General features: G+C 50.7%; 1 protein-coding gene across 2 annotated transcripts; it reads left to right on the top strand.

Moving 5' to 3' along the window:
- The first annotated feature begins 1966 nt into the window (after positions 1-1966).
- On the top strand, positions 1967-24478 carry DNAI2 (dynein axonemal intermediate chain 2). Of its 2 annotated transcripts, none has more exons than XM_032456923.1 (12): positions 1967-3237; positions 4684-4845; positions 5742-5863; positions 7013-7155; positions 8096-8209; positions 12808-12947; positions 13864-13986; positions 16514-16737; positions 20047-20182; positions 20631-20777; positions 21580-21807; positions 23444-24478. In XM_032456923.1, exons 1-12 carry the CDS (start codon positions 3055-3057, stop codon positions 23543-23545), a joined length of 1824 nt encoding a protein of 607 aa, XP_032312814.1. In that variant the 5' UTR covers positions 1967-3054; the 3' UTR covers positions 23546-24478. The 2 variants fall into 2 exon arrangements, with proteins under 2 accessions (XP_032312814.1, XP_032312813.1); XM_032456922.1 differs by having other exon boundaries at positions 23441-24478.
- Positions 24479-24799: the final 321 nt, after the last annotated feature.

The raw sequence follows: 24799 nt of genomic DNA, 5'->3' as shown, positions 1-24799 counted from the left end.
GACGGGGGATGCCGGGACTAGCGCTCCTAGTGTCCCCCACCCCCACCCCTCCCCGCCCTCCCTCATAGTTCTCGCTCCCCTCAATGCTCCCCAAGTCACAGGACCCAGCAAGTTCTAAGCACCGTGACGCCTTCACTTCTTAGTTGGGTCCTGACGCGATCTGTCTCCTGGACGAGAGGGAGGCAGTTTACAGCTGAATGGGTGGAAAATCCAGCCTGTGCTGGGGTTGGGGAAGGATGAGCCCGTGTGAAGAGGAGAGCTTTCTGTTAAGAATGGAGAGAAGGGAATTATAGCGAGTGAGCGCCTATTGGGGGCGGGGCAGGGCCTCTGAATGCATCATTTCATTTATTCCTCATCCTGGGAGTGGACATTCTTCTGCCCACCAGCGTATCTTACTGACGGTCACTCGGTTAGTTCCTTCTTCCTGCAACAGGTTCAACGTTTATCACATTCTCTTGAACCTCGGAAGTGCCTTCTCCTCTCAGCTTTCAGACTCTGTTTCCCCTTCTTAAATCATGACCTTGCTGTGCTGGGTTTTTCAAGTCAGACAAAGAAGAGGAGGAGTTGGGGAGAGAGCTCTAAGGGAGAGCCCTGGGAGACTGGGGTCACATCACACATGCAGCAGGAGACGAAGGGAGTAGTGGGCCCCTTCTCTGCACTGGGGATGGGGGTGGACAGAAGACCACAGTCTTTGCTCAAGGAGACAGCGCTGCGGTGGGGAGAGCAGGGAAACATTGGCCTGCATCACACTCTGGTTCTGGGGACCTGCTCCCACCTCTGGCGGTCCTCATCCTCCACCTCTTGGCGCTCATCCCAGGCTGACCCCAGTGTGAAGCGGAGGACGGGATTCCCAGGGAGAGCTGCTCTTTTGAAGGCTGGTGAGTCCCTTAGGACTGCATATTCCAGAACATGCACAGACATAAGGAGGAGGGGAGGAAGCCCTCCCTCTGCCCTCCTCTGTCCCAACAGGTGCAGCACAAAGACTGGGGGCTGCCCCAGGGATGCGAGGAAGAAGAGACCTTCTCATCTTTACAGCACCAGGGAGTCCAGGGGTGAGGGAAACCAGCCATCCTCCACTTACCTCCCCACTGAGTTCCTACCACGAACTCCTCCGGCCCCTCCCACTCCCTCGCCTCCCTGCTTGGAAAACAGACTTTTCTCTTAAGCCGCAGGTGGTTCTTCCCAGGAATTTCTTTGCTCATTATCATCATGCAAGACGAGTTTTGTATTTTATATTTGGTGATGTTTCTAACCCGACCGCCCCAGGATGCAGGAGACGTTTTTGCATTCTTTGCCATTCAGACCAGCACGGCTCCAATTCTGCACGTCCTTGTGTTTGAGACGCCTGGGGTCTCGAGGTTCCCACGGGTGGGCGATCTCCTCCCCCAAACTCCCAGGGCCAGCAATGCTGCTCCTGCCTCCCTTGGAAGCCCCCTTTGATGACAGCCCCTCTCAGACGCTGCTTGGGGCAGCCCCGCCTGTGGGACTTGTCACCAGGGCGGGGAGACACTCCTGAGACCCCCAGCTCTGACCTCGCCATTCATCTTCATGCCCTGCCAGGTTGTGAGAAAGAGCCTGCTCTGGGTGCTTGAATGAGCCGTCTTCCCATCACCCAGCCAGCCTCTAAATGTCCCCTCTGTCTGCCTCCAGATAGAAAACAATGCCTCTGTTCTCGCTGCCGGCTTAGCCTTGGGACGCACCAGCAAGGAAGGCAAAGCTGTTAAAAGTGCGATCTGGGCTTAAGAGGCTATCTCGGTCTTCCTGGAGCTTCCTCGTGCTCTTAAGCCTCCTTGTGTCCCCTAGGAACGGGCTTCCTCATAGCAACGGTTTTCGAACAGAGTGAGAGACAGCCAGCCCATAATTGCCTGAGTCTAGCAGCCCTTGGGGGTGGGAGGTGGGGCGTGGGGCAGCTGCTGCCCTGTTATACGTCGACAATATGCTGGCGGAGGGGGAGAGGCTAACTGAATGTGCATTCTTTCTCATGAGGCCCTATCTTGTCCGTGTAGAATAAACCCTTAGCACAATTGGCCACGCAAGTGGCTTCTATTCCCACCCTCTGCTCTCCAGGCCACTGCTTCTACCCTTCCTGGGTGGAAGAGTTTCCAAACCTCAAGAAAGAGCAGAACATGCTGCTCTCTGCGAGTCTGGTTCCGGTTGAGCTGTTCTGGGGCTGGGAGTGTGATGGGTGGTACTGTCTTCAAGGAACAACAAATGCGGACACAAAGAGACTTTGGACTTGACCTCACACCCTCATCGCCCTCACCCCTGGCTTGAGCTGCTCCGGGGCCCAAGGCCGCCCCAGGCACATGCTTCAAGGCTGTCACACAGCTCCTGGCCCTGCATCTCAGGGGTCAGCAGCCTGGGCCCACCTGTCTCATTCCTTGAAGCCCTGGATGTGGGAGACGTAGATCAGACACATATCCAGTCCTAGTATTCATCTGGGGTGATTGTGAAAAATGCACATTGCTAGGTCCCATCCCAGACATATAGATCAGCATTTGCTGGGGGAGGTGGGGGTCCTGGGAATCCCGATGTTTTGAATGGACATTTCAGATTTGAGACACATTGGCTGAGAAATTAAGGGCTCTCACTTGAAATCAGGAGTTCTCAAGCTTGGCTGCATGCTGGCGTTACATGGGGCGTTTTAAAAAAAATACTGCTGAGAGATTATGACTTAGCTAGTCTGCAAGTCAACCTCAGCACTATGATTTTTGTATAAAGTCCTCCAGGTGTTTCTAAGTGTGTCACTGAGATTAAGAATCACTGCTTTAGAGTCAGATGTGTCTGGATCCTGGCTCTGCTTAAACTTAAGAACTGTGACCTTTGACCAAGTAGTTTCTGAACATCAGTTTCTTCACCTGTAGAATAAGAATAGTGGTGCCTCTTTTGGGCATTGTCGTGAGCATGCAGTGAGCGTGACTGCTCTTAAGAACCCTCCCCTCAACCGGATCGGGAACCCAGAGCCACCCCTGGTGGGGCCCGTGGGGACCGGGCAGCAGCCAGCTGGGGCTCCTCACCCCACACCCTCCTTCTGTTCCTACAGCAGCTGGTACCATGGAGATCGTGTATGTGTACGTCAAGAAGCGCAGCGAGTTCGGGAAGCAATGCAACTTCTCGGACCGCCAGGCGGAGCTGAACATCGACATCCCGCCCAGCCCCCAGCTGGCCGAGCAGTTCGTGGAGCGGAACCCCGTGGACACTGGCATCCAGTGCTCCACCAGCATGTCGGAACACGAGGTGAGTCCTTGCCCCAGGGTCCGGGCCAGGGGAGGTGTGGTCCGGCAGGGTGGCAGGTAAGTGGGACTGGGTGACTCCACCCACCCGGAAGCCAGTTAGAGTGGGCCAGTGCAGATGCTGGATGTGTGAGGGCAGAATCACCCCAAGACCCAACTAAGTCGGGGCCCAGGGTCAGAAGCCCAGGCACCAGCCAGTCCCCGGATGAATGCAAATCAAGATGTTCTGTCTCCTAGGGGCTCTGGCCTCACTTCTAAGACTCTCGCTAGAGTCGTTTTGGGCATTTGGTACAGCTGCGAGAGGTATTTCAAAGGAGGAAGGGATCCATGTCTACAGGGACCTGCCCAGCTTGTGAAAAGGAAAGGGTCTCATAAAAAGTTCTGGTCAGAAGTGCCTCCGAGATAAGAGAACGGAGGGTCATGTTGCTGTTCAAACTCCCAGATTTCCCCTGATCTATCTGAGCCAGGTCATCAGCTCCTGATTATGTCAGAACTGTTGAGAGAAAATTCGATGGAAGGGGATAACCCCGTTGTCAGGTTCCCAAATTCATGGAGTGAAAAATCACACTTGATTTGGCCAAAACACTTCGTGGGTGGTTCTGATAACTCACAGGTCAAACAAACTGAGTTTCTTGCTTTCCCAGAGCAAGCTGCTGTCACGGGACCAGGATGATTTTGTCTTTGGCATAGTCACCCAAACGTGGTGGCTGCCTTGAAGTCATCCACGTTGGGGTCTCCTGTCAGCAGCTCCTCCCTGTTAAGACTTTTAGCTTTTGTGAGAACTGACTTAAAAAGGGAAAGGACAAGGGAGGGAGGGCACGGAGTCTCCATTTGGGGTGATGAAAAACTTCTGATGGATGGTCGTCATGATTGCACAACATGGTGAATGTCCTTAATGCCACGAACTTACACATTTCTAAATGGTTAAAATGGTAAGTTTTATGTTATGTGTATTTTACCACTATTTTTAAATGGGGGGGAAATGGAAAGGAGGCAAAGAGGTTAGTTTAAGGGGTAAAACGACCTCTCTGTCATCCTCCGCTCAGAGATCGGGCAAAGCAAACCCTAACTCCTAAGTGTTTTTATGTGTCGATTCCTGGGACACTGTAAATGGCAGGGCAGGGGAGGATTACTTACTTCTTTCTTGGGGATCTCACAGAACAGACGAGTGGGCTCCTCTGGGCCGTTAAGGTTGTGATAAGCTCAGAATTGGAATTTCTGTGGCCACTGGCATCAGCTGTTAACTCCACGGGGTGGCACTTTCATGGCTGCCTGTAACCACCTGAGGACCAGAAAGTGCCTTGCTGGCATCTGCAAATACAGTGGCTTTGGCCAGGGGCACCTCATCGGTCCGTCCCTGAGCACTCAGGGCCCAGGGACCCGGGAGTCCTGGGATTCTGGTCTGCAGAAGCGGCCGGATGCATCTTCTCACGTGCAGGTCTCTGTTTAGGCCAACACGGAGCGGTTTGAGATGGAGACCCGGGGGGTTAACCACATAGAAGGCGGCTGGCCCAAGGATGTGAACCCCCTGGAGCTGGAGCAGACGATCCGCTTCCGGAAGAAGGTAGAGAAAGACGAGAACTACATCAACGCCATCACGCAGCTGGGCTCGGTAAGGCTCCCGCGGCGCCAGCGCTCAGGGCCTCAGCCGTCGCTCTGCTTCCCCACCTGCATGTCAGGCCCCTCGGAGAAGGACACCTCATGGAACCTTCCCTCTGGGAGCAGGCAGACAGGTCCACCCTGCACAGACCAAAGGGTAAGACGGGGAGGACCAAGGGCTGAACGGGCTCTAGGAGGAAGAGTCTGAGGAGTGGGAGACGCCTTGGGCAGAGATCCCCAAGGAGCCCCTCCTAGCAGCTACCTGCCAACAGGGATCAATCGTTCATTCGACCTATTTGGACCGAGCTTCTGGTCTCGGCCAGGCTCGGTAGAGATTGCTAGAATGAAACTCACAGATATCCTGCCCCCAAGAGTTTGTTTCCCCAGGAGGCCAAAGACAAATGCAGAGGTATCATGGTACAACAGAGTAAGGCTGTAAGCAAAGAGGTGCTTTGCTGTTTTGCCCCGTAAGGAGGAAGACTTGATCTCCTGCTGAAGGAGTCCAGGGGGACTTCCTGGAAGAGGCGGCACTGGAGATTGGGCTTTACCTTGTAGGACATTTGGAAACTGGGAGGGCTCTCTGGGGGGAAGGAGCCAGGAGATGGATGCCACGTATGGAGTGATTACTAATTCTGTTTGGCTGAGAACTGTTTCTTCACCTTTCTTCCCATTGTGGTCCCTCAACAAGCCTTTTAAGACATTTCCCCCAGCCCCTGCCACTGCCATGAAAATGTAATACCATAGGGTTACTGTATACTGTTTATGGACTGTATGTATATCTGTGCTTTGTACCCAAAAAAGCAAGAACCCCCAAGAACCAATTTCTACCCCTTCAGTGGGGATGTTGCCCCATAGAAAATGCATGGGCTGGAAGGACCTCCCTGAGAGCTCCCGCTGTGTCCTCCTCAGATCATGGAGCACTGCATCAAGCAGAATAATGCCATTGACATCTACCAAGAGTATTTTGATGATGAGGATGCGGTGGAGGTGATGGAAGAGGCCCCTTCAGCTAAAACCATCAATGTTTTCAGGTACCTCTATAGCCAGGCAGGTGTCTGGCCAATCTCTGTCGCGCCTGTGGGTGGGTGGGTGCTTCCAAAGGGGGCCCCTTGCCAATTGTTCCATGCTGTGGGTACAATGCCCTCAGTGCTCTGAGCTTGGTAAAGGGCAGAGCAATACAATGCCCAGCAGACAAGTGGTCCCTACCCTGGGGGCAGGCCTGGTTGGTGGAAAGGGCGGACAGCGTCTGGGCAAAGACCAAGCCAATTTGCCAAGCTGTGTATGCGTAGGGTCGATTCACACAGTGTGGAGAAGGCATAAAGTACCAAACATCAGTGATCCGGCAGCACTGTGGGCAAACGAGACCCTCGTCCCAAATTCTCAGGAGTGTGCCTGGAATAACCTCCCAGGACAGCAGTTTGACAACAGAAATTTATCGCACAGACATATGCGTGTGAAATCACTGGATATTCACCGTGGCAGGGTGTGTGCTAGCCAAAGACTGGCGGCAAGCTAAACGCATCGGCAGGGGCCTGGCTCTAGAGATTCTGGCATGCCCACACAGCTGAATTCCGTGCAGCCCTCAGAGTGAGTGAGGCAGCTGCTTACGTGCCTGGAGTGAGTGTTTCCAAGATGCACTGTGTGAAACCAAACCAAAACAAGGCACAGAATAGAGTTTAGAGAACATTACTTTTTGTCTAAAATACAACTATGTATATATGCATGTGTGCACGTGTATATGTGTATATGTATGTATCTGTGTGCACGTGTGTGTGTGCTTGTAACTACTGTAAACACCTGTGCACAGGTTTTTGTGTGGACATAAGCTTTCAGCTCAACTGGGCAAATACCAAGGAGCAAGACTGCTGGATTCTCCACCCTCTCTTGTAGTTTAATATTAATAAGAAATCAAGCCTCAGGCTCAGGACTTTCAGCCAATAAAGGCATCAGACTGAAACGTAATGTTTTATTTCCATTGGTTTAATTTTTATTATTAGTTTTTATTTATGGCTGTTGAGGTCAGTTTTCTGATTAAGGAAGTCCCATCAACTTTGTTTTTGAAATAAATTTCTTTGAGTGAATGTTTAAATATGTTTGAATTCTTTTAAGAAAAGATTTAATAAATAAGAAATTGGGAAGCCTTGCATTTCCATCTTCTGCCCTCCCGTTCTCTCCTAAAGGGATCCCCAGGAAATTAAGCGGCCAGCCACGCACCTCTCCTGGCACCCCGATGGCAACAGGAAGTTGGCAGTGGCATATGCTTGCTTAAATTTTCAACGGGCCCCTGAGGGCATGAGCAACGATTCGTACATCTGGGACCTGGGTGAGAAGCAGAGGGGTCCAGTGTTCAGGGAAGGCTGAGGGAGTGGGGCAGAGGCCAGGGAAAGCACACGGGCAGGAGGCAGAAGCAGTGAGACTCTCTTGAGGCTGGTCCCTCACAGGGAGGGACCAGGGATCCAGGAGGAAGCTGCTGTCTCATCCCTTCCCTATCTGGGTTTAGGCGCAGCCAGGCAGAGCCAAAGCAGAAGCAGGAACTTCCTTCATTTCCTCACCCTTAATCAGGGCATTCAAGGCCAGACCCCACCGAGTCCCAGCTCTGGGTCCCTGAAGAGGGAATCAGAAAGAGTCCGCAGCAGAGAAGGGACCCAAAGGGGAGGAGCTGGGGCTTTTCCCCAGTTCATGGCCAGTAGGGGCAGTGTGTCCACTCGGGAGCACAGAACGTTGTTGACAGAGGGGCTCACCCCAAGGGCAGAGCTTGGCAGGTAGCAGGTGACGGGACAGCACCTACTCCGACGTCCCATTGTTGTCCTTGTGAAAATAAACATGAGCAGGTGTGGGTGCCAAGGCAGAACTGAGCCCTTTATACTCTTCAGCAGCTCAACGAGCTCTTTTCAGCTGCCCTCCGGCCTGGACGCCACCGTCAGTCCCTGGAACAGACAAGGAAGCTGGTTCACACAAGTCAGGAGAGAGTCAGCTTTATGTAAAAGCCTTCAGGTCAAAATCTTATTTTATACCAAACCTGGGAAATGGACTAGAATTACAATCACACACACACACACAATTCTGACTCCCAAAGATAAAACCAGTAGAAGAGCCTCTGAGGGTAGATGGTGGCCACTGAGAACCAGAGGTTGCTGCCTGGAAGAAGGTGTCCTGGCTCCCCCGCCACCACCCCACATCTGTAGAAGTGGTTAAACTACCCCTGATCCTGTCCTTTTCTTTCCAGGTCTGGTGGGATAAATATACTTTGTTCTGCTTTGCAGAAAACCCCAACAGGCCAGAAATCGCTCTGAAGCCGTCTTCTCCTCTTGTCACCTTGGAGTACAACCCCAAAGACTCCCACGTGCTCCTGGGGGGCTGCTACAATGGGCAGATCGGTAAGGAGGGACCCGGGCACTCAGTCAGGAGCCTGCCCCATTCCGCGCTGGGCTCTGAGGCAGCGTGGCCCCTACTGCTGTCTGGCCAGTGCCCACCTGCCAGACCAGGCTTGCCATGGAGGACAAAGTCGGGTGGGGACTTCCCACAGCTGACCAGCTCCAGACATCCAGGCAAGTCAGGTTTTGCTGATACCTTAGCAGTGTCTTTCGTTGCACAAGTTTAAGTTAAGCCTAAAATTCGTTCAAAATAAAAAGTTAAGAAAATTGTAGATCAAGTAAAGTCAAGGAACATATACTGCGCACCTACCCTGAGCTGGGCTGGGGTGGCTACAGGCAAAGGAATGATGAGACCACCGGTGGGGGCGGGGGGGGGTCTCTGTGTCGGGAGGGGAAGTCAGGGAAACCTACATGACCATGGACGTGACTAATACCAGGCATACAGAGTAGGAAAGTGTGCCCTCCTCTTCGGTTTCTTGGAAGAGTTTGTGAGAAGTTGGTATTGATTCTTCTTTCAGTATTTGGTAGGCTTCACCAGTGAAGCTGTCTGGTCCTGGGGTTGTCCTTGTTGGTGGTTTTAAAATCGAAAATGTAACCTCTTTATTTGTTCTAGGACCTTTCACACTTTCTATTTCTTCTTGAATCAGTTGTGGGGAGTTTGTGTCTTTCTAGAATTTTTCCATTTCATCTAGGTTATCTAATTGGTTAACAGACAATTGTTCATAGCATCCTGTTAACAATCACTTCACTTCCGTAAGGTTGGTAGTAATGGCTCCTATTTCTTTTCTGATTGTAGTACTTTGAGTGTTCTCTCTTTTTCACTTGGTCAGTCTAGCTAGAGATCGGTCAATTTTGTTTTCAAATAGCTGACTTTTGACTTTATTGATGTTCTCAGTTGCTTTTTTATTCTCCACTTCATTTATTTCCACTCTAATCCTTATTATTTCCATCTGCTTGCTTTGGGTTTAACTTCCTTTTCTTTTTCTAGAAGGTTAGATTACTGATTTGAGATATTTTACAGTTATGAATTTCCCTCTAAGCACTGCTTTAGCTGCACCTAAGTTTTGGTATGTTGTGTTTTCATGTTCATGTATTTCAAAGTATTTTCTAATTTCCCTTTGATTTCTTCTTTGACTCATGGATTATTTAAGAGCATGTCATTTAATTTCTATACATTTGTGAATTTCCAGTTTTCTTTCAGTTATTAGCTTCTGGTTTTATTCTGTTATGGTAAGAAAAGATACCTTGCATGATTTTAGTCTTTTAAACTCTATTGAGAATTGTTTTATGGTCTAGCATATGGTCCACCCTGGAGAATGTTCCATGTGCACTTGAGAATAATGGGTTCTGCTTGTTGTCAGAGTATTCCGCAGATGTCTATGAAGACTCATTGGCTTATAGTGTTGTTCAAGTCTACTATTTCCTCATTGATCTTCTGCCTTCTATCCATTATTGAAAGTGAGATATTGAAGTCTGCAACTATTATTATTGAATTGTCTATTTTTCTTTTCATTCTGCTTGGTTTTGCTTCATGTATGTTTGGGCTCTGTTGTTAGGTGCCATCTTAGTTCAGGCTGTTATAACAGAACACCACAGAGTGGGTGGCTTAAAAAACAAACATTTACTTCTTATACTTATGGAGGCTGGGAAGTTCAAGATCAACTTCCAGCTCATCAGCACATTTATAACTATTTCTTTATGCAGTTGTCTTCTAAATATGGTAGAAGAAAAAGTTGCAAACAGAAGTTCGTTTATACTGTCTTCCACATTTGCCCATGTAGTTATCAGTACTGGCACTGTTTAGTTCTTCACATGGGTCTGAATTACTCTCTAGTGTCCTTTCATATCAGCCTGAAGGACTCTCTTTGAGTATTTCTTGTAGGCAGATTTCCCAGCAACAAATTCTTAGTTTTTGTTTATCTAGGAATGTTTGAAATTTCTCCTTCAATTTTAAAGAGTAGTTTCACTAGACATAGAATTCTTGGTTGACAGATTTTTTTCCTTTCCGTATTTTGAATATGTCATCCCACTGCCCTCTGGACTTCCATGGTTTCTGAGTCTCATCAGCTGTTAATTTTACTGAGGATCCCTGATCCATAATGAGTTCTTTTTCTCTTGCTGCTTTTACGATTCTGGCTTTGACTTCGATTATAATGCGTTTAGGTGTAGATATCTTTTGAGTTTCTCGTACTTGAAATTCATTGAGCTTCTTGGATATGTAGATTAATGCTTTTCATTAAATACAGGAAATTTTCAGCCATTATTTAGGCTGTCAGGCTGCGGGTTTTTACCAGAAACACAGAGTGTTAATTTTCAAGGCTATCATAGAAACAGAGTATGGCTTTTAACTAGAGCAAGTTAAAATGCAGCAAAATACACTGTTCTTCCCAAGATTCAGCTGTTTTTCTTGGATAAACTCTCTGATTTGCTGCAAGCCTTTGGCTAATTTCCAGAGTTCTGAAAAAGTTGATTCTGAGAATTTTTGCCAATTTTTCCTTGTCTTTATGGAGAAGGGAATTTTCAGAAGTCCTTACTCTGCCATTTTTGCTGGTGGCATATGCAGAAGACTGATGTTTTGATCTCTAGTGAGCTCAAAAGAAACCTGCCCACATAAGCCCAGAATGTTCCTGCCTGCCCTCCACCTCTGGCTTTGAAACAGCCAAACACTTAATCCTCCTGTCTGCATCCCAGGCCAGACTCAACCAGGCACAAAAAGGGTTCCTCTCCCCTCCTTCTTTCACATGCTGTCTTCCTTCCCCTTCTTCCTCCAGAAGCAGGGGCTGGAGTGTCTGGGAAACTTCTCAGAAACTCTCTGTGGCCAGAGTGACTCCTGGCCTTCTGAGGCCTCTGATTTCCCTCTCTTTCATCTCCAGGAGAGCTCCTGGGTTATGAAATAGATGTGGGCCCCCATAAATCTCCTTGCAAATCTACCTGGATGCCAGGGCTCCAAAAGACTGAAGCAATTCAAAAAGATACATGCACCCCAATGTTCATAGCAGCACTATTTACAATAGTCAAAACATGGAAACAGCCTAAATGTCCATCAACAGATGACTGGATAAAGAACTTGTGGTATATTTATACAATGGAATACTACTCAGCCATTAAAAAGAATGAATAATGCCATCTGCAGCAACACGGAAGTAAGCAACTTAGTGAGTAAGTCAGACAAAGACAAGTATCCTATGATATCACTTACTTGTGGAATCTTTAAAAAAAATGAACTTATTTACAAAACAGAAGCAGATTCATAGACATAGAAAACAACTTATGGCTACCAAGGGCAAAAGCGGGGGCAGGGAGGGATAAATGAGGAGTTTGAGATGAGCAGAAACAAACTACTTATATAAAATAGATAAACAACAAGGTCCTACTGTATAGCACAGGGAACTACATTTAATAGCTTATAATAACCTATAATGAAAAAATATAAAAAGAATATATATATATATATATATATATATATATATATATATATATATATATATGTATGTATAACTGAATCACTATGCTGTACACTGGAAACTAACACAACATTGTAAATCAACTATACTTCAGTTTAAAAAATAAAACATTGAAAAAAAAAAAAAAAGAGAAGCAGAGCCACTCTGCCATGATTTATTCAGGAGCCCTGCCTCGCTCATTATTCATAACCCCGTTCAGTGGTTTTTCACAACAGTTCAGACCAGCCCAGGCTGTGGGGTAAGGACGTGGTGGGAGCCACCCTTGGAGCACTGATTTTTACTCAACGATAGTGAGCTTAGCTAAGAAAACCCATTTCAGGGCCAGGTTGGTCCAAGGCCAAATGCCTTGGACTTGAACTTGGACTTGGACTTCATAAATCAAGATTTATGGATCAAGGACTTCTGTTGTTGTTTTATGAAGCCAGCTTTCCTAGAAACAGCTCTGAGTAACAGGGTGGGTCCTCACCATTCACTCGTAGGAAAATGAAAACAGAATCTCTCTGGACAAAAAAAAAAAAATAGATAAGGTTTAAGTCTTTCTTGGCAAAGCAGAAGTGAAACACTCACAATGAATCAGAAGAAAGGATAAATCTCCCTCTGTGAGTTTCCTTCCAATCAGAAGCAGCAGAGGTACAGAGGCTAAAAGGGAAGGAATTTATACAACAGGAGAGATTTGCCTGTGTGTTCTTACTTTCCAGAGTCTTTCCCTGGAGGAAATGCTCCTCTCTCTGCCTGGCTTACTCCATCCTGAGGTACCTCCTCAGTCATAGTTCCCTCTCACTTCCTCCAGGAAGCCTTCCCTGACCACCTCCATGTGTGTCTCCCACCAGAGCAATCACAGCATGGACTATATTTGCAGGTCTGCTTCCTGCCTCCCAGGGACTGTGCCTGTCTGAGTCCCAGTGGCTCCTCCAGGGCCCAGTGTGGTGCTCAACACATGTTAGGGGTTCAGTGGAATGAATGAAGCATGCTTTGGGGGCTGGTAAGAAGCTCAGGCTTGTTTGAACCTAGCCCTGATTCTAAAAAAACCACATACCTGCCAAACCAAGACAAGCAGCAGCCCTCTATCCCATGCTCCCTGCACCAGGGAAGGGATCCTATGCCCTGTCACCTCCCTCTCGCTGTCTTCCCCACCAGCCTGTTGGGACACCCGGAAGGGCAGCCTGGTGGCAGAGCTGTCCACCATTGAGTTCAGCCACCGAGACCCTGTGTACGGCACTATCTGGCTACAATCAAAGACGGGCACTGAGTGCTTCTCAGCATCCACGGACGGGCAGGTACCGACCAGCCAGGCACTGTAGTGGGGGAGGGGGTGGGGAGCAATCGTCATTTCCTAGTTCCCCATCGGAATTACCTAAGAACGTTTCCTTTTTCATTTCATTTTTAAGTTGAATAATAGGTAATACATGCACACTGAACAAAAGCTCAAAAGCACCAAAGGGCAGGCAGTGAATCGCCTTCCTCCCACCTCTGCCTTCACGCCTCCCAGTCCCGCTCCCGGTAGGCGCCCACCCACATCGACCTTTTACATCTGCCTGCGGGGAGAGTGTCTACATGCAGAAGCAAATGTATCTGTCTTGGCTCTTTTTCTATACACTTTACACGTTGATCTGCACTTGACGGTTTTCATTTCGAATATCTTGAAGATAACTTCATATTTCATAAAGCACTGGCCCCTGCCTGTTAAGGACTTAATAAATTATGGGTATTCTGAAATGTGTTTTAGTGGATTTTAATGTTTTGTCATTACCAAGAAAAAAAAAACGTAGAGTGTATTTGTATCTAGATTACTGCACACATGGGATGCGTATGTTCGTGGCAGTGGGATTTCTGGGTCAAAGCGTAGGTGCATTTTGAACTTTGCTACGTGTTGCCATATTGTGGGGAGGCTTTAAGAATACAGACTCCAGGGGGCCACACCTGGTGATTTTCATTCAGTAGGTCTGGGGTGAGGCCTTAGCACCTGGGTGTTAGGAAACTTGCCCATGACTCTGATAATCAGCCAGGCTTGGGACGGTGGACCCAATGATTCTCAAAGCATGTTGGTTCCTGTGGGTTGCTGGTAGCCTCTGTCAGACACACTTTTGGCCCCAGTGACTGGACCCAAGAAGGTGGAAGGGGTAAGGAAAGAAAAAAAAGAGCCCAGAGAATCGTGGGTCTTCAGGCCTCAAAATCGGTCCCTCCTCCCATCAGGTCATGTGGTGGGACATCCGAAAGATGAGCGAGCCCACTGAGGTGGTGATCATGGACATCACCAAAAAGGAACAGTTGGAAAATGCCTTGGGGGCCATCTCCCTGGAGTTCGAGCCTACTCTGGTGAGTGACCCTTCCTTTCCCCTCCCTGACATCCATTGCCGCGGCAGCCGGAGCCAAAGGCAGAACGTGGCTAGTGTATCAGATGCTCATGACCCCGGGCTGCTTCTTACCTTGTGTGCTGGACTCCAGGGAGCACTATCCTCCTATGATCCTCCTATGATCCTCCTATGATCCTCCTGGACCCGTGTGGTCTTTACAACAACTTTCCAGCAGGGGGCAGCAGAGCTTCTTGAGGAAGGAAGCCATTCTCATTCAATTGGAGTCACCTTTTGACTAGCGGTTGGGCTGAACAGAAGGCAAGCTTTCTGGAAGGACAAAATGCCAGAAAGGCCTCATTCTATGGGAAGAGCCCTGTCCATGACCAACATTTGGAGGCCAGGCTCCCCCTCTGTCCCTGCCCCACATGGGACCCTGGGCTGGTCGCTTTACTTCCTATGGGAAAAGAAGAGGTGCTGGAGGGGAGAATGAGGTCAGAGGAGGCTCCTTGGAGAACCAGAGCACGGGCATAATATGACATTTAGTAACTGAGAAGGAACAGTAAAGAAATATCAAAGCAGGAATGGGGAGGTGTCAGAGGAAGGGAAGCTCCGGCCAAAGCCAGGAAACAGCTTTCCCAGATGGCTCTTGGCTTGGGCTGCTTCCTGGGTTTCAGCTCACCAAAGCCCTTTTGGGATTTGCTTCCAGGCCAGGTGACATCACTCCCTGGCCCTTGGGAGATGGAGGTGCTCCGGCCTCACACCTGCCCTGGGAGTCCCCACCCAGGCTGACAGATGAATGTGGTGGGGTGAGATGGAAGACAATTTCACTGACCTCCTACCCTGGGCGTGGAGGTCAGGGGGGGGAGAACTCAAAAGAACGTTCTGTCTGGGAATCAGGGATTTCTAGGCCAAGTGCTAGGTGTCGTGACCACGCTGCCACTCGTCCCCAGCTCCCCCGCGCCTGGCACTGAGTTCCCTGTGTGCCAGGCACTCATAACTGCATGATCACCCACGGCCGTCCTGTCAGATGATGTGATTATCCCCACACTGCAGATAAACAAAATGAGTCTTAGTAAGTCACGTGCGCTAGAACCCAGTAAAGCTGGGCTCAAACCCAGGGCTCCGTCTCCAAGGCCCGGGCTGTCCACCCCAACCCCCACGGAGGAGCCCGCGGCTGGAGGCGCGATGGCCGGTCAGGACCCGGGCAGCTTATCTTCCTTACTAACTTGTAGGCACCCTGTAGCTGACTTTATTACTTACTTTCCTGGGCCTCTCAAGCTGAGTCTCTTCACTTTCCTTTATTTTTTTATTTTTACTTTTTATTGAAGTCTAGTCAGTTTACAATGTTGTGTCAATTTCTCGTGCACAGCATAATGCTTGTCATCCATGTACATACATGTGTTCCTTTTCATATTCTTTTTCATTATAGGTTCCTACAAGATACTGAATACAGTTCCCTGTGCTGTACAGAAGAAATTTGTTTTCTTCACTTTCCTTTCACCCCCAACTTGTAGCCCAGTTGTTTTTTTAATAACAAGAAACACACAACATAAATTTTACCATCTTAACCATTCTTAAAGGTACAATGCATAGTGTTAAGTAGATTCACATTGTCGTGCAGCGGCGCTCCATGCAACCACGCTCCAGAACTTTTTCATCGTGCAAAACTGAAACTCTGTACCTTTTAACCAGCAAATTTCCATCTCCCCCTCCCTCCAGCCCCTGTTACTTTCAAGCTCTATGAATTCAATTCTTCCAGGCACCTCATTTTAGTGGACTCTTACTGTATTTGTCTTTTTGTGACAGACTTATTTCATTTAGCACGGTGTCCTCAAAGTTCATCCATGTTGTAGCATGTGTCAGAATTTTTCTTTCCTTTTTTCTTTCATTTTTCAGGAGCAGGGGAGGTAATTAGGTTTATTTATTTGTTTATTTTTAATGGATGGGCTGGGGGTTGAACCCAGGACCTCGTGCATGCTAAGCACACACTCTACCACTGAGCTATACCCTCCCCTACAGAATTTCCTTCCTTTTTAAGGCTGAATAATATTGCATTGTACGGAGAGACTGCATTTTGTTTATCCATTCATCTGCGGATGGACACTTGGGTTGCTTTCGCTCCCTGCAGCCCAGTTTTGTAGGGAGTAGTAGCCAGAGGCTGGAGGGAGTGCTTCTACACTCACGTTTTACATTTTTCATTCAATCATTTACTTTATGTGTAAACAGACGTTCAGGATCTTTATGGCAAAATAATTAGTGGACATGATGATGCTTCAGAGAGGGCATGTGATGAGGCTCTCCAGCTACTGGAGTAGTCAGGGAGGGGCTTCGTGATGTGTGGGGCCCTTGAGCAGGTTGTAAAAAGGGATGGGATCCGATGAGGCTGCAAGGGCATGGGCAGCTACCTAGAAGAGGGTGGGGTGCCGCCCAAGGCACTTCCAGCAACTTTGGACGCCCCGCCCCGACCCCAGAAGGCTGCTCGTGGTGCCAGCTAAACTCTGAGCTGATGGTTCATGGAGCCTTCCACTCCTGTGTCACCCTCTCCACAGCCAACCAAGTTCATGGTGGGCACGGAGCAGGGCATCGTCATCTCCTGCAACCGCAAGGCCAAGACGCAGGCTGAGAAGATCGTGTGCACCTTCTCCGGCCATCATGGCCCCATCTACGCCCTGCAGAGAAACCCGTTCTACCCAAAGAACTTTCTGACCGTCGGCGACTGGACTGCCCGCATCTGGTCGGAAGACAGCCGGGAGTCGTCTATCATGTGGACAAAGTAAGGGGGAGGTTAGGGCAGGAGAGGGATTCGGGGGGTGGAGGGGTCAGAGAGTGGCCCAGTCCAGCCCAGGAGTGCCCTGAGCCCCTGTGTGTCCAGCCATAAAATGGAGAAAAGACCCTCCACTCTGTAGGTTGACTGTCTCCTTTGCTGTGCAAAAGCTTTTCCGGTTGATCTAATCCCACTTGTTTATTTTCGCTCTTGTGGCTTGTGCTTTTGGTACCATATCCAAAACACTCGAGCTTATGCTAGAAAACGGCTTGGCTCAGCTACTTTGCAGAGGAATAAGCTTCAAACTGCCCAGTTAACAGTAATAACAGCCCCGGGGTAATTTTTGTAACCCTCCAGACAAGGCATGGTAGCATTGCTCTTTGCGTCGCCTCATTGGGGTGGGGAACTGAGCTACCGGGAGGGAAAGCTGCTTGCTCTTGGCCTCTTAGCTGAGGAGATGAGCAGAGCTGGGGTTTGAACCCAGGAGGCTTGGATTGAGAATCTGGGCACCTCATCCGGACAGCCTGGTGTGTCTCCTATCTTGTCAGGTGGGTAGGGAGGAACAGAGAAGGAGCTTGTGACAGAGCTGTGTGCACTATTATTGGACCAGAGAAGCTTTGGGGGCTCACCCAGTGTGCCCAGAGAGAGGCCAAGGGGATGCTATGAGACTGAGACCCCTTGGGATGGTCTCACTGCCTCTGGCTGAGCCCAGGCAGCCCTGCCCTGTAGAGATGCTACGGTGCAGGTAGAACCCAGAGCACAGAGAAGAGGCATGGGCCTGGGGGACAGATGCCCTCCTCGACTTCCCGTGTGTCAATCTAGGGTTCCTTTCCAGCCTGTGTGGTCACGAACTCCCATGATGTCAATGCCACCGTGGACCCCAGTGGGTGCATTTGGTTCTAGTGGTTCCCAAATCCAATTGCTCCAGGATCTCCTGGGAGGTTTTTGGGGGGGGGGGGTAATTAGGTTTATTTATTTATTTAAAACAATTATTTTAATAGAAGTACTAGGAATTGAACCCAGGACCTTGTGCCTGCTAAGAGCATGCTCTGCCACTGAGCTACACCCTCCCCTCCGGGGGAGGAGTTATTTTTGAAAATCCCAATTCCAGGGCCCAGCCCTGGAGGTTCTGCTATATTGGGTCTTGGGTTTGGCCCAGGAATAGACATGTTAAAGAGGGCCGCCCCGGGGGGGCTTATGATTCAGCTTATCTTTCTTTTGGAGCAAAAATCTGGTCCTAAACTTCCCATTCTGCAGGGGTGGAAATGGAGGCCCAGAGGGCAATGCTTTGTACCCGGTCCCATGGGGATTTAGAGGGATCTGTGCCTAGGGTCTGCGTGGACCTGGACGTTTTCCAACACTCTGGACTCTACAGGTGGCCAGGGTATGTGCTAATCTAGTGGTGGGGAGCAGTGGATGATGAACAATGCCCCTCCCTCTCTTTAAGCCTTTCTCAAGGCTGGTTCCCAAAGGGAGTTGGTGTGCTAGTGTCCTGTGTGGCTCCTTTGATCTCCTTCTGCATAGGATTGAGCAGATTTAGCAAATAAAAATGCAAGACACCCGGTTAAATGTAAATTTCAGAAAAAACAAGTTTTTAGTACAAGTATAGCCCATGCAATATTTGGGATATACTTATACTAAAAATTATTCATTGTTTGTCCAAAATCTCTGGCTTGGCCACCATGGGCCCAGCTACAGGTGCTTCCCTCAGGGAGAAGAGAGAACACTCTCCACCGTCTCTGTGTGTGTGTGTGTGTGTGTGTGTGTGTGTGTGTGTGTGTGTTGAGAACATTTAATATAAGATCTGCCCTCTTAGCAAATATTCAATATACAATAAGGTATTGTTAGGTGTAGGCATTATGCTGTATAGTTGATGTTCAGAACTTACTCATCTTGTATAAACAGAAGCTTTGTTTCTGTCTCCTCCGCCCAGCCCTGGCAACCACCTTTCCACTCTCCTCTGCTAAGTGTTTGACATTTTTAGATTCCAGGTATAAGTGAGATCATACAGTCTTTCTATGTCTAGCTTATTTCACTTAGCATAATGCTCTCCAGGTCTGGCAGGATTCCCTTCTTTTTAAAGGCTGAATAATATTCCATCGTATACATATATACCACATTTTTTCATCCATTCATCTGTTGACGGACATTTGGGTTGTGTCCATATCTTGGCTGTTGTGAATAATGCTGCAGTGAACACGGGAGTGCAAGTATCTCTTCCAGATCCTGATTTCAATTCCTTCGGTTAAAGAGCCAGAAGAGGACTGAGGACCCTCCACACTGTTTTTCACAGTGACCACACCAATTTACATTCTCACCAACAGCACACAAGGGCTCCTGTTTCTCCACATCCTCACCAACACTTATCTTTTGCTTGTCTAGTAATTTAGCCATCGTAACCGGTATGAGGTGGTATCTCACTGAGGTTTTGATTGCTTTCCCCTGATGATTAGTGATGCTGAGCACCTTTGCAGGTACGTTGGCCACTTGTACGTCTTCTTTGAAGAAATGTCTGCTCACGTTTTTTACCCATTTTTTAATCAGGGTTTTATTTTGTTGTTTTGTTTTTGTTTGTTTACTTTTTGCTATGGAGTTGTATGAGTTCCTTACATATTTGGGGTATCGACCCTTTATTGGATATATGGTTTGCAGATGCTTCCCCCAACTCTGTAGGTTGACTATCTCCTTTGCTGTGCAGAAGCTTTTCAGGTTGATCTAATCCCACTTGTTTACTTTTGCTCTTGTGGCTTGTGCTTTCGGTACCATATCCAAAACTTCATTGCCAAGACCAAGGTCGAGGAACTTGTCCCCGATGTTTTCTTCTAGAAGTTTTACGGTTTCGTCAAACGTCTTTAATTCGTTTTGAGTTGATTTTTTTAAATGGTGTAAGATAAGAGTCCAATTTCATTCTTCACTGGAGAACTCTTTGAGGATCTAGGTTAAACCAAGTAGGAAGCATAACACTCTCCTCATCTCAACGTTGTGAACTTTTCTGGGCCACTCTCCTTCCTCTGACTCCTTTCAGTGAGTCTCATGGCTGGGGGACTGGACCCAGGCCTGTGCCCTCGACTTAGCTGTGGAGAAATACCAGTGACCAGCCCATGGGGGGGACCCTACCCAGAGCCCTTTACAGTGCACACTGCGAGCGCTGGGTGGTGAGGTTGGCGTGGCTAGAAGTCAGACACGAGGAAGAACTTCCTGCTCAGCAATGAGACCCTGGAGCCCGGGAGGGGCTGGATGAGCAGAGCTGTGCCTCAGCAGACTTCCCGGCCCTCCCAACCACAGCATCCCTGACCAGTGGCCCCTGGCCCCCCACAGGTACCACATGGCTTATCTCACTGATGGTGCCTGGAGCCCGGTGAGGCCGGCCGTTTTTTTCACCACCAAGATGGATGGGACCTTGGACATTTGGGACTTTGTGTTCAAGCAGTGCGACCCTGCCCTCAGCCTGAAGGTCATGTACCCCTCACCCCTGCGGTCTCCACGCATCCAGGCCCTCAGACCCTGGTGGCACTGCAGAATCACCTGAGGGAAACTTAAAAAGGAAGGAAAAGAGCAGATTCCTGGCCTCTCCTCCCGCCAGGCCTTCCTTCAGAAGCCTGGACCCTTCCAGCCCGAGCTAATTACCGCATCAGCAGAGCTGGGGCAGAGACCTGCAGGCTGGGGCCGTGGAAAACTGCAGAATGAATGCTGGATGGGGTGAAGTGTCTTGCTGCTGATCTTAGACAGTGAACTCCATCCTGTGGGTTGTGGGTGGGGTCCCCAAGGTCAGGGAGGTCACCAAGGGTGTTTGAACGGGGCTGTTTGGCTCAGGCTCCCCAAGAGCCAGATAATCAGACAAACAAAGAGTGACGCTGCCCCTCTCTCCTCCCCGACCCGGGTCTGCCTGGCCCCTCCAGCAGGTGTGCGATGAGGCGCTCCTCTGCCTCCGGGTGCAGGACAACGGGTGTTTCATTGCCTGTGGCTCCCAGCTGGGGACAGCCACGCTGCTGGAGGTCTCGCAGGGGCTGTGCACCCTCCAGAGGAATGAGAGGAACACCGCCTCCTCCGTACGTGCGGGGCCCCGGGGGTAGGGAGATGCATGCACACCACCTCCCATCCTGACCCGGCTCCAGGGAGAAAATCCGATGCCCCTCCCTCTCAGCTCCGAGGAAACGGGTGTTAGGGGTGTCTGAACCTGCCCTGGCTCTGCTGCTCAGCAGCCACGTGGCCCCGGGCAAGTCACTCGACCTGTCCAGGCTTCAGTTTTTCAGCTGCAAATCAAGGTGGTTTGACTAGGTCTGTCTGTCGAGGCTCAAACAATATACATTTTTTGGCCACAGAAACTGTCAAATGAAGGCCTGGTAGAATGCCAACAGAGAAGACAGCCGGAGGGAGACCGCCCTGGGGAAGGGACACTGGGGGGGGGGGGGGCTGAGATCCCTTACCACACCCAACCTTGCCCTGCCAGGTAGCCCTGGAGGCACCTCCCCAGAACCGAGGGGCCCACAGAAGAATTGCAAACCCCCAGGGCTGAGACCCTGGGAGACCCTCCTGGCTCTGCCTGAGACTGGACCCACCATTGACCTGGTCCTCTGTGGGCCCAGGGCCGCCATGTTGCACAACTCCAGGGGCTGTTCTTCACTCCGGTGCCCGCATTCTTGGGCCTCCTTGGAATTAAGTAACTTGTCATCCCTGCTCCCACCTTCCGACCCCAACATTTAGCCCCCATTTCTGGCCATTAGCCCCTAGTGCAGACCTCTGTGCGGCTGCTTTGAGGAGACCGGGGAGAACCTTCCTGGCCCCAGTGCTGGGAGCCAGCTGCCGCCTGCCCGCCTCTCCCCACGGCCTCTCTGTCCCCATGTGCCCCAGATATTTGAGCGGGAGACCCGGCGGGAGAAGATCCTGGAGGCCAGGCACCGCGAGCTGCGGCTGAAGGAGAAGGGGAAGGCGGAGGGCAGGGACGACGACCTGAGGGAGGAGGAGCCCACCCTGAACCTGGAGGAGCTGGTCACCAAGGCCGAGGAGGAGTTCTTCGACATCATCTTCAGGGAGCTGAAGAGGCGCGAGGCAGAAGCCGTGAAGAAGAAGCCCAAGCCTGTAGGGGTCCCGAGAGGGGCCGGGGGCAGAGGAGAGGGTGCTGGGAGGGAGCCACGCGCCTGGGCTGCCTGCTTGCTGACCTCCCGGGCGACCGCGAGCAAGTGGCATCACCAGTGGACCTTCATTTGTCCATCTGGTAAATGGGAGGAATTCCTCCCTCCCTCCCAAGGAGTCCTGAGTCTCCAAGTGGACTTCAGGCTCCTTGAGGGCAGGAGCCATGCCCTGTGCCTCCTGGAATCCTCTTCTCCCCACCTGAACATGAACAGGACTGAATGGGGACCGGGGGCAACGTGAGCTGTCAGAGAAGAGGGAACCCAGAGGCCCGGGGAGGAGGGGCTGTGAGATCCGCGGGGACCCCGCCTGGTGTCACGGTGGGGGGAGATTTGTCCTGAGCTCATCTCTCCATGGCCCCAGCTCCAAAGCACCTTCTTGAGGTGCCGCCTGGGCTGGTCACTTCACTTCTTAGCTCCTTAATTTTTATCTGGAAAATGAGGAAATTGAGCGATAAAGGTGGTGTCTGGTCACCTTCCAGGCCCTTATCTCTACCAGGGGACAGAGAAAGAAAAAGATGTGGTCTGTCTGGGCCGTTGCCTTTATGGGCCCACAGATGCGACGCTAAGATGTGAAAGAGTGAAAACGCAGCCCGGAAGGGAAAAAGCAAGCGAGTATGGACCGGGGTCTGCCCTGGTGAGCAAGGCTGGCGACCTAATTAGGGGGCGTGGCCTTGTGCCAAAGGAAAACATAGGGCTCTTTGTTCAGAGAGTATTGAGAAGTCCAAGGCAATGGCCAAAGAATGTTAAGGCAAGACCCTAGTCAGCACAGGCCGTGAGACGGCACAGGGCGCCGGCCGTGAAGCTGGCCCTGTGAGCGATTGGGGCTATGTGCCGAGTGCTCGGGCCTGATGGAGTGACGGGGACAGAAGGTGGGTGAGCACACGGAGAAGGTCATTGGTTCCATCTGCTGGCTGCTCCCCAATTCTGCCTCCCTCCCACCCAGCCTAGAGACAGGCTGTGACTTCTGCATTTTGCATGTGGAAGTACTCGGATCTGAGTGGCTTTATTCTTGCAGCATCCGGGTGGTACCAGTGGAGCCGAGGCGAGGCTGGAGTCTTGGCTTTCTGACCCAGAGCCCTGGGCTCTTCCCACCCATCACCCTAGGTCCTCCAGCCCTCCCGAGGGGGGCCCTGGCACAGTGCAAGGTGGCCACAGACTCCATGCCTGGTGCCGGAGGTCCCCAGATATGCTCCTCACAGCAGCTGGAACATTCTAGGTGAAGGCACTTCCCACCGCTCTCTGAGACAGGCCAGAAATTCTGGCCAGAAATGCTGGGGTCAGAGCTGAGAAAGCATTGCTGGGTCCTTACCCTCATTATTTCTAATCCCAGACACAGCCCTGCGAGGAATCATGTCCCCTTTACAGGTGAGGGGACCAAGGAGACTCAGGAGGAAGTAGCCCGAGGTCGCTAGGGCAGCAGGCCGTGCCCGCCATCCTCGCCCGCCAGTGCTGCACACCCCCATGGCACCTCGTGGCCACGGTCTCCTGGGCACTCAGCAACCCAGGCTCAGGGGGTTAACTTCCCCGGGGTGCAGGGAAGGCCTGCCCCCCACCAATGATTCTGTGCTGTCTTTCCATAGCAGGAAAAACCAAGTCTGGAGACAGACGAGGAAGTGGAGGGAGAGGACGAAGGGGAGGAAGAAGGAGGTGATGAAGAGAGTCCGGCCTTGGAAGGTCAGACTTGACCGCAGCCCTGCTCACATGCACACCTCTTGGCACCGCCCTGGTTTTACAAGCAAGGGACCTTTAAAGGGTCTCTGGGGGTAAGGCTTGGGGAGCAAAGGGGCCCTGACCCAGCCCCCACACCCCACAAGTGGCTGGTCCCCGCTGACTCACTGAGCCCTGTCCCCAGGGACCCCTGAGAGTTGGGGGTTGGGGGGAAGAGGCAGGGTTCATTCCTGAGTTAGTGCCCCTCATCTCAGCCACACCCCGGCCGACTCCACCCAGGTCCCCTGGCCCTGCCTGTTCCCTTTGATTCAGCTTCTCAAGGGCTTTCCCGACAATCATCTTCCTCCACAAGCTTGCAAAGCCTCCACTGGGCTTGTCACGGCCACTGTCACGGCCACGGCCACGGCCGGGTCTCTGAAAGGCCTGTGGGTGGGGGAAGGGGTTTCTCCTTGCTTACTGACCCTCCCCACCCACAAACGACTTGGGAACAGAGAGTCTGTCCACTTCTAAGAAGTCTTTCCAAGCAACTCCCCTGGGGAATGTCTGCCTCCAAGAGGGTGAGAGTCAATGGATGAAACCCACTCGGCTACTCTGGTTCATGGCAAGCTGCCTCCTGTCTTCATTCTTGTGAAACTAAATTAGTAATAACAGTGTTAATGCTTAGTGCTTATTCTGCATCCTGCATAAAAGGCTTTTATCTTCCTCTCGTCGTTCTTTAAAGTCCCTGGAAGGTTTGTGCTCTGATAATGCTTCCTCAACAGAGGAAGAGACAGGTTCCAGGAGAGGTCAGGGACTTGCCAGGTCACAGGGCTCGTGAGGGGCAGCGCGGGCACAGGGGCCCAGGCAGCTCACTCCCGACCCTGCACAGCAGTCAGCTGTGGGCCGGGCTCTGTGCAGGGCCCATGGGGGCTCCAGGATGGGCACTGGGCTGCCCCGAAATCACGGCAAAGCAGAGCGTTCAGTGACTGTTGTCAGAAACGTTGGTAGGGCGAGGAGGCAAGTCAAAGGCCACTTGGCGCCAGATCAAATCCCTGCCTGCTGTTCCTTCTGTGGGTGTCGGGCGATCCTGATGGTGCCCTTTAAAAAAAATCTCTGTGTTCAGAATCGTATTGGGGAAGGACCCAGAGCCAGTCACCCCTTGTGCCCAAAGGGGAAAAAAAATCGAGTTGTCACCGTGAATAGACCTTGATAAAACAATCATCACAGGTCCCATTTATGGAGTGGTTGATCTTTGCAATAACCCCTGAAGGACTGATAGCACCATCTTCAAC

The sequence above is a fragment of the Camelus ferus genome, chromosome 16 (genome assembly GCF_009834535.1).
Source record: "Camelus ferus isolate YT-003-E chromosome 16, BCGSAC_Cfer_1.0, whole genome shotgun sequence".
Taxonomy (NCBI): domain Eukaryota; kingdom Metazoa; phylum Chordata; class Mammalia; order Artiodactyla; family Camelidae; genus Camelus; species Camelus ferus.
Note: the sequence above shows the minus strand (reverse complement) of the source record. Positions and strands in the feature narration are given on the sequence as shown.

Bases quoted from the DNA above. Each gene is read 5' to 3' on its own strand.
- DNAI2 (XM_032456922.1), top strand. From the start codon at position 3,055: ATGGAGATCGTGTATGTGTACGTCAAGAAGCGCAGCGAGTTCGGGAAG. The intron at 7,156-8,095 runs GTGAGAAGCAGA...TCTGCTTTGCAG, and splicing joins TTCGTACATCTGGGACCTGG to AAAACCCCAACAGGCCAGAA. The intron at 21,808-23,440 runs GTAGGGGTCCCG...GTCTTTCCATAG, and splicing joins TGAAGAAGAAGCCCAAGCCT to CAGGAAAAACCAAGTCTGGA.